Source organism: Equus caballus, chromosome 4, assembly GCF_041296265.1.
Source record: "Equus caballus isolate H_3958 breed thoroughbred chromosome 4, TB-T2T, whole genome shotgun sequence".
Classification (NCBI taxonomy): Eukaryota; Metazoa; Chordata; class Mammalia; order Perissodactyla; family Equidae; genus Equus; species Equus caballus.
This window is the reverse complement of record NC_091687.1, coordinates 65,068,115-65,083,449: the sequence shown is the minus strand read 5'-3', so window position 1 is coordinate 65,083,449 and position 15,335 is coordinate 65,068,115. Positions and strand designations below refer to the sequence as shown.

Genomic DNA, 15,335 nt, shown 5'->3' with positions numbered 1-15,335 from the left:
TCATACTATGTCTCTTCATTTGGCTGGTCCTAATTTACATCCTTTATAATAAAACTGTAATTCCAAGTACAGCATTTTCCTGAGTTCCATGAGTCATTCTAGTGAATTATCAAACCTGACGGGTGGTAGAACCCCCCACAAATTTGTAGTCAGTTGATCAGAAGTGCAGGCAACCTGGGGACTCCCAAAGTGTGGCTGACATCTTAAGTGAGAGCAGTCTTGTCAGGACAATGTCCTTAAACCTGTGGAGTCTGACACTAATTCCAGATGGCTGGTGTCACGATAGTGTCCATCTGAGAAAAAAATCTGTACATATGTACATATTCATAAAGATGTTTACTACAACACTGGAAAAGTGGAAAGGTGGAAACATCCTAAATTCTTACCAATAGAAGAATGGTTAAATAAACTACAGTATTAGGGAACAGGAAGTACACAGCAATTAAACCTCCTAAACACATTAAAGAGAGAAAGGAAGATTTTAGAAGAATATAGTATGACCACATTCTTGATAGTAACACTCTCCATCACAAAATCACATACAAAATCAAACTCTTTTTCTCTGTATTTATAAGCACATAAATAAATTTATTAAAAAGTTAGGAAGTATATTTATAAAAAAGGATAATAGTGACATCTGGGGAGAGAATGGGATAACCAAAGGAGGAGTGGAAGTAACTTTCACTTTATATTGTTTAAATTTCACAGAAAGGGATTCGTATTTCTTCTGCAATAACAAAAAGAGGACTTCCAGTTAAAGACAACTGCCTGAACACATTTATCAGCCTCTGCTCAGTCCAACATCCTACTAAATTCATTAAAAATGTAATTTTTAAAGGGAATAAGCCTATAAAAGGACAGAGAACATGAAAAAAAAGCAACACAATTGGACCACAGAAAGAAAATGAATGAGTGGTAACTTTCACTGCAGAACTAGGAAAGCAGGCACCAGAGAGGACTAACAAGAGCAAGATTCACTGCAAGCCTGTGTAAGAAGCAGTCAGAACTCCCCAGTTGTCCTCCTTGACTTCAAGCAACTAAGCAAGTGCTCCTCCCCAACCCGGGAATTAGACTAGAGCTCTGTGATTGGGAGAGGGAAAAGTTTCTGGACTTGGGGACAGTACAAACAGCTAAAGGCAGAGGTAACTACTGATACTGAATATGAAGACTGAATCAAAGTACCACACTAAGTGTGAAGACTCCCAACCTTCTTCTCACTCTGCTCCTAGAACACTGGTATAAAAAAAGTATGTCCTCTAGGCAAGAAGAGAGAACAGCCATTTTGGAAAATAGGACCAGCCCAAGAGAAAAAGACCATAATTTAGTATTCCTAACAAAAGGGCCCAGACAGATGACCTTACACACACACACAGCTTCCAATCAGCTTTTTAGTGCCATATTTTTAAAGTACGAGTAACCTGCCAAAGATCACCAAACATTTGAAGAAAGACCCTAAAACTGGGAAGAAACTGAGTAGCCAGAAAGAAAAAAAAAAGCATATGACACACATATATGCAAGCACAAATACATATCATTAGTATTCTTAGAAAAAGATATTGTACCCATAAAATAAGAACAGAATCTATGAAAAAATTCACAATAAGAAAACACCTTGGAAATTTTAAAAGATTACAGAACAAAGGGTTAGACAATAAAGTTGAGGGGGGAAAATCCCTGCAAAAAGATTTTTAAAAAAGAGAGAGAAAAAAGATAAATAAAGCAAAGGATCACTCTAAGGGTCTAACACTGAAATAATGAGAAAACAAAATGGTGGAGGAAATAATCATGGAAATAATTTTTAAAAACTACCTAAAATAAAAAACAAGAGCAAACTGAAAGGACCTGCCAAATAAGCAGCACAACTGATGAACAGAGATCCATCCCAAGACACATAATAATGAAATTTTATAACCCTAGGGCAAACGAAGATCCTAAAAGCCTGGGGTGGGGGTGGGGAAAGAGAAATTTCACACAAAGGATCAAAAACCAGAATGACATCAAGGTGCTCAACAGCAACACCTGGAAGCCAGAAAGCAACAGAGCAACACATTTAAAACACTGAGGGAAAATAATTTCCAACCTAGAATTCTATATCAAGCCAAACTACCAATCACGAGTGAGGGCAGACATAAAACATTTTCTTTCAGACAATGAAGTCTCAACCTCTTCCTTTACATTCTTTCTCAGTAGGACGTACGAGACTGTGTTCCACTAAAGACAATGGACTACTACACGAAGAAAGAAAAGATGAAACTAAGGAACTAAGAGATTTAACCTGAGAGGCAAATGGAATCCCCAGGGTGATAAAGAACAGAGACCTCACCGGATAACTAATTCAGAATGGAGTCAGTCCGAAGGCTCCAGGAGAGACTTTACCACCACCATGAAATTCACGGAATGTGTAGTTTATGAATAAACTGAGAGGAGATTTATACAATTGAGGGAGGGTTTGTAGACTACACACAAACCTAAATAAATTTTAAAAAACACAAAATTGTGCAGAAAAAGAAAAGCAGCCAACTGTGAATAGACACCGGATTAGGAGAAGAAAGTTAATTAGGTTCCATACACTTTACAAGTAAGATACAAAATAAATAACATTTAAAATACAACAGGTGCATGTAGCTCATCTAACTCCTGATTCTCATCTCCAAGTAACAAGGAAGGAAATTATTTACCTTACACACTTCTTATGAGACTCAAATGAGTTAGTGCTCGTGAAATCACTTTCTTAACCCATAAATTACTAAATAAAAGTAATATTTTGGGGCCAGCCCCGCGACCGACTGGTTAAGTTCGCTCACTCCACTGTGGGCAGCCCAGGGTTTCACCAGTTCAAATCCTGGGCGTGGGCATGGCACTGCCCATCAGGCCATGCTGAGGCAGCGTCCCACATGCCACAACTAGAAGGACTCAAAACAAAAGAATATACAAAAAAAAAAAGTAACGTTTTTAGTTCAATATTTAAAGACACAAAGTGGTTTATAATATTAAATATTCATTTATTTTTTCTTTTAAAGAAACTAATGGCATTCCTCCAAGGAACTCAATATGGCAAGATGGTGGAAAGAGTGGACAACGAGAGTTAATAAGGAACTAAGATTTCACTGTGACTAGATGTGCTGTTTTTGAAGAAGTGCTACAATAAACAGGAAATCTGGAGAATTCCAAATCAAGACCTTAGACCTCTCAGACTAGAGAGTGCCAAAGCACCACAACGTGGTAACATGCTTTATCAAATGACACGTCATCCAGGCTGCCTGAGATGCCGTAAATCATACAATAACTATAAAAATACTAAGATTTTCAGATTCTGCCCTGGAGAAGTAGCATACACTTAACAAAGAGACTGACCCACCTTAACTCCTCACCACCCATCCCCCCAACCATCTCCAACCACCCACAAAACATACTCAGATTGATTAAGAATATTTTGTAGCACATTCAAATGGTTATAAAAGTGCTATTAAGCACAGCACAAATTATTTTTTTTGAGGAAGATTAGCCCTGAGCTAACTGCTGCCAATCCTCCTCTTTTTGCTGAGGAAGACTGGCCCTGAGCTCCCATCTGTGCCCATCTTCCTCCACTTTACATGTGGGACGCCTACCACAGCATAGCTTGTCAAGCAGTGCCATGTCTGCACCCGGGATTCCAAGCGGCAAACTGCGGGCCACCGAAGTGGAATGTGCGAACTTAACTGCTGTGCCACCAGGCCAGCCCACAGCATAATTTTATTTCTAAGAATTTTATGATTATCCCTATTGGTATAGTTCACATCATACCTATTTTCTTTGGTTCAAAAATTCAGTTTACATATATTTACGCTTAAATGGAGCAGTAAGTTTTTATGTATGATTTAAATAATTTTGGTGATCAATAACCTTGTTGTCAAATAAATTGTGAAGAACACTGAATATTTACAAAGTTTTTGCCACATGACTAGTACAGTAAACGTGCTATAAAGCTTAATTCAGGGCCTGCCCCCGTGGCTGAATAGTTAAGTTCACGTGTTCTGCTTTGGCAGCCTGGGGTTCAGCAGTGCAGATCCTGGGTGCAGACCTATGCACTGCTCGTCAGGCCATGCTGTGGTGGCATCCCACACAGAAGAACTAGAATGACCTGCAAGTAGGATATACAACTATGTTCTGGGGCTGTAGGGAGAAAGAAGAAAAAAAGAGAAAGAGGAAGACTGGCAACAGATGTTAGCTCAGGACCAATCTTCCTCACCCCCTAAAAAAGCTTAATTCAAATATTCAGGGAAGATTCTTAGAAATAGAAGTCACATAATAAAAATAATGATAAAACCTAAAACTAAAATTTTGGATTGTTTCTGCAAAATCTGAGAAGTTGAGAAAAGTACATGGTCTTTCTGAAGGGAGTGAGTATGGGGAGTGGCATATGAATTTCCATTTTTGATAGAGAGGTTCAAATGTTAGTTAAAAATATAAAGGTATAACGTACCTTATGTAGATTACTTTGATCCTCACAATACTACAAACTAAGTATTATTTTTATCCTGATTTTTGAGATGAGAAAACTAAGGTTGAGAGGGGTTAAGTAACTTGCTTAAAGTCACATAGTGCGGATGGAGTCGACCCAGGCAGCCTGACTTGAAGACCCAAGTTCTTCCCCATAATACCAGAACACAGCCTGCACATACAGAGCATTCCATCTCCTTCTCTTCAGTGACTGATTTATGGATAGGCACATGACTTAAATGGGGCTAATCGGAGTCTTCTGTTGGATGTAAAGGTAAATACTCCCTTCAGGCCTCTCAGATCACATGCGGATGAAAGTAAGAGTGAGCCTGCAGGCCATCAGCTTAAAGACGACTTGTATTCACTAGAAGATGACAAAACAAGGTAAGAAGCAAAAGGAGACCAGATGGTGTGGGTGAACACACACAACTGCTAAATTTCAGCTGCAGGGACCCTGGTTTCTGCACTCGTTCCTTGAATTCTGTGGGCCAACCCAGGATCCTCTCTAATAATTTGACACAATATATTGTTTTTCCACTTAATGATATTTTGAATTGTGTTTCTATCATAGGCAAATGAAAAGGTCTGAAATTCTCTGGCCACAATGCAATTATTCTAGTTAACACTAGAAATAACAAAAAGGGCAGCAAGAACAACAACAGTAAAGGTACCACCTAAAAACGTTAAATCCACACTTTAAAATAATTCCCAAGTAAAAGAAAAAATCTAAACGTAGTTAACAAAATTATTCCTCAATAGAGTTGATTTAAAAAGAAACCAGTGTACTTAAAGACAATGAAAATACTATGGGAAGTGACTATATGTACCGAGGAGTAATCATAGATTTAAATGCTTTTATCATTAAAAAAGAATAAATGAAAAATAAATGAACTAAGAAGCTAGGAGAAAGAACAAAATTAACTTTACAAAATGAGAAAGAAACTAACAGAGAAGAGCAGAACTAATGAAATAAAAATCAATAAAAGTAGTAGGGGCTGGCCCTGTGGCATAGTGGTTAAGTTCATGTGCTCCACTTTGGCAACCCAGGTTTGTGGGTTTGAATCCCAGGCATGGACATCCACCACTCTTCAGCCATTCTGTGGTGGCATCCAACATACGAAATAGAGGAAGACTGGCAGAGATGTTAGGTCAAGGCAAATCTTCCTCAACAACAACAAAAAGTAAAATTTACTGTTCAAACGAAGAGCTGGCTCTCTGAAACAAATTACATGTAATAACCGATTACGTATACAGTTTCTTCTTTTTTTCTCAGCTCACGTGTATATAAACAGGATAAATTAATGAACTATCATAGACTAACCAATTAAAAAAAATTAGGATATACAGGATGGTCAGAATTTATTAAATGCAAATGATGTAATGTACTTATTCTTTTTTGATATACTAAATTTCTTTATTGAAAAAAAAAAAGCACTGAATAGAACAATGATTCTGATATTAATCAAAATGCATCTCCCAACCAGTACTTATAAATATCAAAAATCTCACGAGTCTTCATGGGGAGAAAAAAAAGATTTAGATAATCCTAAAAATTATACCTTGCTTGAAGAAGTTTGCCCTTTCTAAAGGGCAATTTGGCAATAAAGATCAAATGTCTTAAATAAATACATATCTTTGGTTCTAACAATCCCAGATCTTTGACAAATTTCTGAGAACTAGAAAACTATAAAACTGCATATCAGAATTTTGACAGCAATGGTAGGTTAACAGTATCAGACCGAAAACAAACTATACAAATCCTGACTCTTTTTTCACTCTCACTCCTCCACATCTAATCCAGTTGGCCCCATCTTCAAAGAACCAGATATCCAGAGTCTGGCCACTGCTCACCACCTCCGGTCCAACTACCCTGGTCCAAGCCACTGCTACCCTTTGCCTAGATTTTTGCCTCCTTGCTTGACTCTTAGCCTCCAGTCTACTCTCACCTAGCGGCAGAGTAATCCTGTAAAAGCCCGTCAGGTAATGTCAGTCTTCTACCCAAAAAACTCTCGAATGCCTCCCCATCTCTCAATAAAACAAAATCAAACCCAAATCAAAATAAAACAAAAATCAAAAACCAGGTCAAAAATCAAAAACCTGGGGCCGGCCAGGTGGCACAGCCGTTAACTTCACATGTTTCACTTCAGCAGCCCAGGGTTCACTGGTTCAAATCCATGCAGACATGGCACCACTTGGCATGCCATGCTGTGGCAGGCGTCCCACATATAAAGTAGAGGAAGATGGGCACGGATGGTAGCTCAGGGCCAGTCTTCCTCAGCAAAAAGAGGAGGACTGTCAGCAGATGTTAGCTCAGGGGTAATCTTCCTCCAAAAAAAAAACCTGGATACAAGGCATTTGATGATTCTGCCCCACCCCACTCCTCTCTGCTCTCATCTTCTACAACCCTCTGTACTCCAACTACACTGGTTTCACAGTGTTCCCAGAACACATGAGATACATTCATTACATTCATACCTTAGGGCCTTTCTAGTTACTGTTCCTTCTGCCTGGGAATGCTTTTCCCCTAGAAATCCTCATGGTTTGCTCCCTCACCTCAGTCTCTGTCTGAATGTCACCTTATCGGTGAGGTTTCCGCTAAAACCCTATTTAAAATAGGGACAAGCTTCTACTCTACAGTCTCTACCCACTGTTCCACTCCATTTTTCTCCATGACATTCAACACCCTCTGATACACTACACATTTTACTTATTTATTTACTGTCTCCCCCAAGTAGAAAACAAGACCCACAAAAGCAGGGATACGTGACTTATTTCTCCACTTCTGCATCCTTGGGACATGGCAAAGGAGCTCCTCATTAAATATTTATTGAGTGAATTTTGGAATACTGGGCAGTCATTAAAAATCATGTGATAAAAAAATTTAATGAGATGGAAGAAACTGATGAAGTGGAAAGAGTCTGTTACCAAACAATATGTAACCCACGGATCAAAGAAGAAATCACAAAGGAAATCAGAAGATATTTTCAACTGAATGTTAACAAAAACACTTCAAAATGTGTGGGGTTCAGCTAAAGCAATTCTTGGAGGGAAAACTGTAGCTTTAAAATCTTATATTAGAACATCAGAAAGTTTAAAATCAAAAGAATACATACAATGAATGTTCCAAATTTTATATCTAAAACAAACATACATATACATGAAAAAAGAGACATCAACATTTTATTCTATTTCTGGTGGTAAGATTACAAGTGATTTGCAATTTCTTATATGCACTTTTCTGTGTTTTCTGTATTTTAGTTTTCTCTAACAAATATGTATTATTTTTATAATAAAAAACATTTTAAACACTTCTTTTCCTTGTGGTTCAATTCTAATCACTGGCCTCCAACTCCGCCTGTCTCTCAAAATTCTTGCTCCCAGGGATTCCATGCTTGCTCCTTCTCAATTTACATGCACCCCTAGGTAATCTTATCCACTTTCTGGCTTCATTTATAACCTGAAAATTGACGATTTCTCAATTTTTTGTAATGTCCTAAATTAGAAACTTATATTTCCAATTACTTAAAGGCTATTTCTCTAGATGGAAATTCTACAGCCATTCAAATTATAAAAGGTGTAAAGGACCTCATTATCATTTCCTAAAACTTGTTCTTTCCTCTTTATTTTCCATATTGATTAATGACATCACTATGCACACCTGTTCTCAATCCTATCAGTTTTACCTTAGAAATCCCAATCAAACCCAACTTTTCCTCTCCCTCTCCAATGCCATGATTTCGATTTAGGCATCTTCCACCAATTAATTTCTGAGAGTCCTAGTTTATCTTCCTGCTACCACTCTCCCCTCCTAACAAGCAATTTAATCATGATCAGGGTTACTGTATTCAGCTTCAAAGGCTGACCAGTGCACTGCTCAGGAAGGCTGCTGTCCATATAAACTATGATTGCAATGGTGCCCTCTGGCCTGATCATGATACTACCCTGCTTTAAAAACCTGGCTGGCTAAAACATACTTATAGCACTATAAAATCCTTCAACGACTGGTCCGATCCTATTTTTCTAGCTTCTTGTTATTCTTCCTTGCACCCTACAATTCAGACACATTTAACTTTCCAGTACACCCTATCAAAATCTGTGGCTTTTCTGGATTCTTCTCTAGTCTGTAGTATCCTCCCTGCATAAAACTTCTAAATCCTTCAAAACACAGTTCAGGGGCCAGCCCCATGGCCAAGTTGTTAAGTTCATGCACATCGCTTCCGCCGCCCAGGGTTTTGCCGGTTCAGATCCTGGGTGCGAACACGGCACCGCTCGTCAGGCCACGTTGAGGTGGCGTCCCATTTACCACAACTAGAAGGACCCACAACTAAAATATACAACTATGTACTGGGGAGATTTGGGGAGAAAAAGCAGAAAGAAAAAAAGAAGATTGGCAACAGTTGTTAGCTCAGGTGCCAATTTAAAAAAAAAAAAAAAAATCACAGTTCAAATGCTACCTCTCTGGGAAGTATTCTTCGGCTGCCCTCCTCACAAAAGCATTTTGTTAATAGTTCTATTACAGCACTTGTTACAGTGTATAACAATCTCAAATTCAACTGAGCACTGAGTAAAAACAGAAGCTCCATGTTTGTACCCTAGACAATTACAATGCTCAGCTCCTAAAAGGGGCTCAAATTCATGTTTACTGAAGCTACACTTACCACATACTTATTACAACTTTTTCAAAGTCAATAAAAAATGAGTTTAAAAACAAATTAGAACAGTTGCATGTTTAGCTGGTCAACCAAAGTCTATAATCAATGTGGCAGACAGATTTTAGGTTGGTCACTCATATTTCCTGCCTCCTGATATTTACACCTTTCCGTCATTCCCTCCCCTTGAGTATGAGCAGGACCTGTGACTTGCTTCTAACCAATGGAATTCAGCAAAGGCAATGGGCCTTATGTGATTACATGTATATACTGACATAACAGTGTAGCACCAGCTCATCTTGCTTGAATCTCTCCTTTGTTGACTTCGAAGGAGCAAGCTGCCATTAGCTTAACAACCATGAGGAAATGAATTCGGCCAACCAGCTGAGGCAGCGAGGAAGCTTAGAAGCATGGAAGCAGACCTTTCCCCAGTCAAGTCTCCAGATAACAACCCAGTTCTGGCAACACCTTGATTGCAGTCTTGCAGAGGACCCAAGTTAAGCTGCACCCAGACTCCTAACCTATAGAAACTCTAAGATAATAAGTACATGTTGTTTTAGGCAGTTGATTTGTAGTAATCTGTTAATAAGCAGCATAGAAAATTAATACACTCAGAACCTAAGGTATTTCTTAAGTCTTTGTTCATACAAAAGGCACATTTTCCCCAATTTCTAAACACTTAAGTAAGTGTAGAACAAACTTAACTCATTAGTTAATACAAGTCAAGTACATGCAGAACTAAAACATTTAGGAAGTATTCTGCTACACAAGGCAGTTCCTATACTTCTTTTTTAACCCATTCGCTAATATACCCAATTGTACATATACCCAGTATATGTAATAAATATAATATTAAGGCAATTCTCCTTATACACACAAAATAAATAATAAACATGGAAAAAGCTGTTATCTAGTTAACAGTATTGGTAACCATAAAATAAGAACCTACTTACTGGTTACCAAGCCAACTATCTGTTCATTAACTATCTGTTAGTAACAACAGAACTCTTAGTGGCTTTGCAGCCAGCAAAGTACCAAAAGTACTTAGGTCAGGCAGCTCTCATAACAGATGATGCCCAGCCCAACACAAACCACTCCTCCCTTGCAGTCAAGAGAACTTTTTGAAACATTCCCAAAGCAGAAACTTCCATGACAGCGTCCATACTTTAGCATAACAAAGCATACAAGGTGTCTCCTACAGTGTTTAAACATACGTGGGATTACAAGTGAGAAACATTAACCACTGGAGTTCTTGTTTTTTAGAGGGGTAACGGGGGGGGGGGGGAGGTTAAAAGCGTCATTTTTCTTAAGAAGCAGATATTTCTCTTCTGCCACACTCCATAAAAGTCTCCAACTGGATAAAAGAACATTCAGGAATAGGAAGTAGATTAATCACAATATCCCAAATTCAAACATTTTGGCACTAGATACTGATAAGAAGCAATGAATGAAAACAATTCAGTAACAGAGATAATGGACATAATCTACCACCTTAAAAAGCTACATATGTCCTGAAGATTAAGAGAAATAAATCTGCCTAGAAATACAGGTTATATTTAACATATTCAGTTTTAAGAGAAAACCCACATCCTTCAATGTAAGGAAGCACCTTTCCTAAGTAACTGGAGGCAACTGAATTACAATCAGACTACTGAAATACTCATGAACAGAGCACACCCAAACAAACTCAAGCCAATTAGGAGGAGGTCAAAAGCAATCCAGCACCACCGGATAGGTTAATTGTCCAGCTTAATTCATTTTACGTTTTTACTTCCAGACTCAAGGATATAAGAAAAGCCCACATGATTTCTCCAGAAATAATCTCCATTCTGTGGTATATTTTTATAGTCCGATTTACCTCCCCCATCCTTGCTGGATCATTAAAGACTATTTTACCACCCATAATAATTGATTTTATGAACATTAGCAACTTGACAGTGGAAAAAATGCAGACATAAAATAAAGCCAAAAAAATCCTAAGCTATCTCCAAAACTTTTAAATATGAGACGATAATATCCTTTAAAGACTGGTTTCAAAATAGAAGGGATAGACAAGAGAAGGCTTTCGTTCACTTTAATAGTACTCTCAGCAGCGTGAAAAGAACAACAAAAACAAGAAAAACCTACTTTACCTAGAAATTCCTGTATGTATTATAATCATCTTCTGATAGCCAACAATTCAGTTCTAGGAAATTCTACAAAACTTCTGTAAACTGAAATATCTGGGTTAAGCACCTCTCTTTTAGTTCTCTCTAGAGAGAATTAAATAAGAGTGTATATGGCCAAAATACAGGTCCAAAAGAGACCAAAACACAAAAGCAATATAGAAAATCTCATTCAATTAGGTAATTTATTATGACAAACTAGTAACAATTCAAGTTGCTAGACTCCCAAATAAAAAAAAAAGTACTATTGCAGTTTTATACAATTACAGTAAGAACTTTCCACTAATTCAGAAATATTCCTTTTCTCAATTTTCAGATGGAATTACTTTATATATGCCCAAACATCTGTACAGTTTGTTACTAAATAAACACATTAACCCATAACACATACCAAAAAATTATGTCACTGTTTAGAATATTGAAGTCTAATTCTTAAAATAATAAGATTCATCATCTGGCTCTCTAAATCTCAGACAATGAGAAACAGGCTCCAATTGTTTCCCTGATGAACCCATCCACTGAAATATAGGTAAAAATCTCACTAAAGCAAATGCCACTAGAAAGATGCATTTTTACCTAAACATATTCCATCTCCCTGTCTCGACCAGGATTTGTTCCCATCATATAAAAGGAACAGGTAATTTCTCTGATTCCCTTCCAATCCTTCTCAACTGGGGCTCCTCATCTGAACCAACAAACACAAATTATTTGAGTGACTGTTTTCTCAAATTTCCCAAGAATGATACACAATTAGATCATTCTAAACGTATACGAAAAAAAAGTTAATTGTTAAAAGTTAATTGCATACAATAGGTGCCTTAGGACATCAGGGCTCCATTCTCTACAAAGACTAGGTTAAGAAAGGTTGCCACAAATTCCTCAACGACACTGTGCTGTTCGCAGGCCCCAATCATCCTAACCCCAAAAGTACTAAGAAAACTAAGTGCACAAAGCTAGGAATTTAGGTAAGAAAAAAGATAAATGCTTTACTTCTCCAACTTTCGGCAACCAGATCTTCATTTGCTAATTTACTATGAATTAATAGCATGGGTGTCAACTATTTGCCCCCTGCTCTGAAAGGAATATATTCAAGAAAATAAAGTCATACAGCTATACTAGCTCTTTGTCAAAGGAAGTTATCAGCCCTTTAAAACAAATGAGTAAATAGTAATTGATACATTAAAAAAATAAGAGACATTAATCTGACAAGCCTTTTCCTATTCCTCCTTAAGCTTTTAAATATACATGTCTTTTGATGATCATAACTGCTAAATGCAAATTTCCATTTTAAAAAGACAAATTTTTTGAAAACCAGCTTATCCTTTACTCTTGCACTAATCTCCCTCTGAAGAAACTGTCTTTGGTTACTCCTCAATGTGGTGGCTACAACACCTTCAACTGTGTTAATATGATCAAACCACAGTAAGAACAGCACTAGTTCTTTTTCCCCAAAACAAGATTTTTTTCTCAAATGGCCCAATTTTAAGAAATATCAATATTTTTATTTATGCGGCAAAATTATGACAAGTAATTAAAGTAAGGTAATTAAGGAGTTGTTCTATATTGAATGGGCAAGGCAGTATTAAAAAGATGGAAACAACTAAATATGACATTCCCATTTTTAATTTATGCTAACGTGAATGCGGATAGTACAAAACGTCAGAACAGATAAATTACATTATTGAACATCCCACTTTACCAACTTCCTACTGAAATTTTTCACATTTAGAAACGTACGAGTGAAAGGGGCACAAAAATGGAGGGGATGGTGTTTTCACTGTTCATCTGTGCTCAACTGTAAATGTACGTAACATCACGATACATAATGCAATGACATAGGAATGTTTATCTTCTATAGTCAACATCTCTAACTATATTTAACTTCTGTTTCTTTGCAAGAACTGGAAAGGGAGAGGTGTCTTGATTTATCGACTATTAGCTGTTTTGAGGTAAAGATTATCACCATAAGACACAATCGAAGAGGTTGAGTTCATTTTCCTCAAACCAAGTGCACCTCCCTCCTGTTTCTACATAAAAGCACATCATTTTGCCATTAAAAATTTCCATTTTTCACAAGTGACTTCTCCTGAACTCTGGCCAACACTGCTTTTCAAAAGTGCCTGGGCTTTTGCTGCATCTTGCAGGCAGGGTTGTGATAATTATTAGTTTCTCTCCTTAAGAAACTGTTTTCAACTTTTTAGACGCTCTGTCCAAATGAAGCAGGACTCACATTAACCATTATCTAAAGTTGCAGTTTACTGGGCTTAAAAATACACTATTCATTAACACATTCGTCCAATTAAAGTATCTGTGGTAGGTGGGACTATTTACACAGACTTCGGAACTACAGTTTCATATTAACAGTCAGTCCAAAGGAGACAAGCGCCTCCTTTTTCAAATACTCCTACGTTCACTGAGACCCTCTGACTTCTGGCCTTTAAAAACGGCTCACCACTCGAGTCTCCAGATAGAACGACATTTCAGCAATGGGTTTTCTCCTGACTTCCTGATACCAAAAGCCACAAGCACGAGGGCTGTTGCGTCGGCTTGTTTTAAAACAATATATTTACTCCATTCCCTTCCTGGGGAAAATAAAGACTTTCTCTACTGGGGAGCCGCTATGGGGTGAGGGTGCACACCGTGCTTTTAAAAAAACACCAGGGTCTAGGCGGGAGCGGCGCCGCCAGGGTTAAGCGTCAATTTTCCTCCCCGGAGGGGCGGCTGGGTGGGCCGCGCGGCAGCCCCCGGCGCTCGGGCTGCAGCAGGGAAGGGGGAAAGCCGGCGCGGCCGTGGCCCACGTGCCGCCCGCGGGAGGCAGGGACCCGGGGAGCGGGGAGGGAGGGGGCCGTACCTCCAAACATGTGCGGCGAGAGGTGAGCTGGTAAGGAGCCGATCACCAGGCGCGGCCCGCCGGGGCCCCCGCCGGCCGGCCGGTCCCTGCCGCCGCCGCCGCCGTCCTCGGGGCTGCTGTGGACCGAGTCCTGCGAGCCGTACGGGCCGCTGCTGCTGTTGGGGATGCTGAAGGAGGACTGCGCGCCGCGGGCCCCCGACGCCACGCTCCCCCCGGCCCCGCCGAGGGAGCGGCTGCGCGGGGCAGCCGAGGCCGCCGCGGCGCCGCCCGAGGCGCTGGGCTGGTGCGCGCCGGGCACCTGAGCCGGAAACCTCCCCGCGGCCGCGGCCCGGGCCCCGCCGCCGCCGCCGCCGCCCGCGGTCCCATTGGCCCCTCCGCTGCTGCTGGAAGGTAAATCCGAGCCCGAGTACGCGCGAGTGCGGCCGTTAGCCGCGGCCGGGCCGCTCTGCTTGGCGCCCATGTCTGCCCTGCCCCGGGCCGGGCCCGCGCGCAGCTCCCGGAGCGCCGGGAGGGCGGGAGCGAGCGCGGGAGCGAGAGGGCAGGGCCGAGGCGCCGCGGCCGGCCCAGAGAGCCGCCCGCACGTCCAGGGCCGCCACCCGGCGCCCCGAGGGGCGGTCGGCGCCCGGCGCGCTCTCCTTCTCGGGGGCGACGGCGGCGAGGTCGGCGGCCTGACGGGGGGCGCGGGAGGCGAGGCGAGGCGGGGAGGAAGGAGGTGCCGGCGCCGGCGGGCGCCGCTCGCTGGCTCTGGCGGGAGGGGCGGCTCAGGTGGCTGCGCGGCGGCCGCTGGTTTCGGTTCTGGTGCGCCGCGACGGGCCGCTGCCGCTCTCTGCCGCCACCGCCGCGCTCTGCGCCCCGGCTCTCGGCACCGCCTCCTCCCGGGCGGCCGCTGCTACCGCCGCCATCCTCCTGCTCCCACGGCGGCTCGCGGGTGAGTGGGAGGCGCCCGCCCAGACGCCGCCGGGGCCACCTTCCCTCCTCCCGCGGCCACCCAGCTGTTATTAACGGAGAAAGAGGAGAAACGGGTGGCGCGTGAGTGGAGGACGGAGAAGGGGAGGGAGGGGCGGCGCGCGCTTCCCGGCAACCGTCGCCGCGCACTCCCCCGCGGAGGAGGGGCCGCGGTGTGGTGGGGGGGCGGGGGTCTGGGCCGCGAAGGTGGGAGGGGGTGCTCTGGAGGAGAGGAGGCTGCCGGCC

The 15,335-nt window shown here is 41.3% G+C and overlaps 1 protein-coding gene across 4 annotated transcripts in view; it reads right to left on the bottom strand.

Moving 5' to 3' along the window:
• ZNRF2 (zinc and ring finger 2) overlaps positions 1-15,074 on the bottom strand; it is a 91,323-nt gene extending 76,249 nt beyond the window's left edge. For 3 of the 4 annotated variants that reach the window (XR_002807498.2, XR_002807499.2, XM_023639452.2), the window contains exon 1: positions 14,145-15,041. Coding sequence is in view for 2 of the 4 variants with exons in the window: in XM_023639452.2 (XP_023495220.1) it covers positions 14,145-14,604 (460 nt within the window). In the remaining 2 variants the exon portion in view is untranslated. Of the gene's footprint in view, positions 1-14,144 lie in introns of all 4 variants that reach the window. The other variant, XM_023639453.2, reaches the window with a different exon arrangement.
• Between the last annotated feature and the right edge of the window lie 261 nt (positions 15,075-15,335).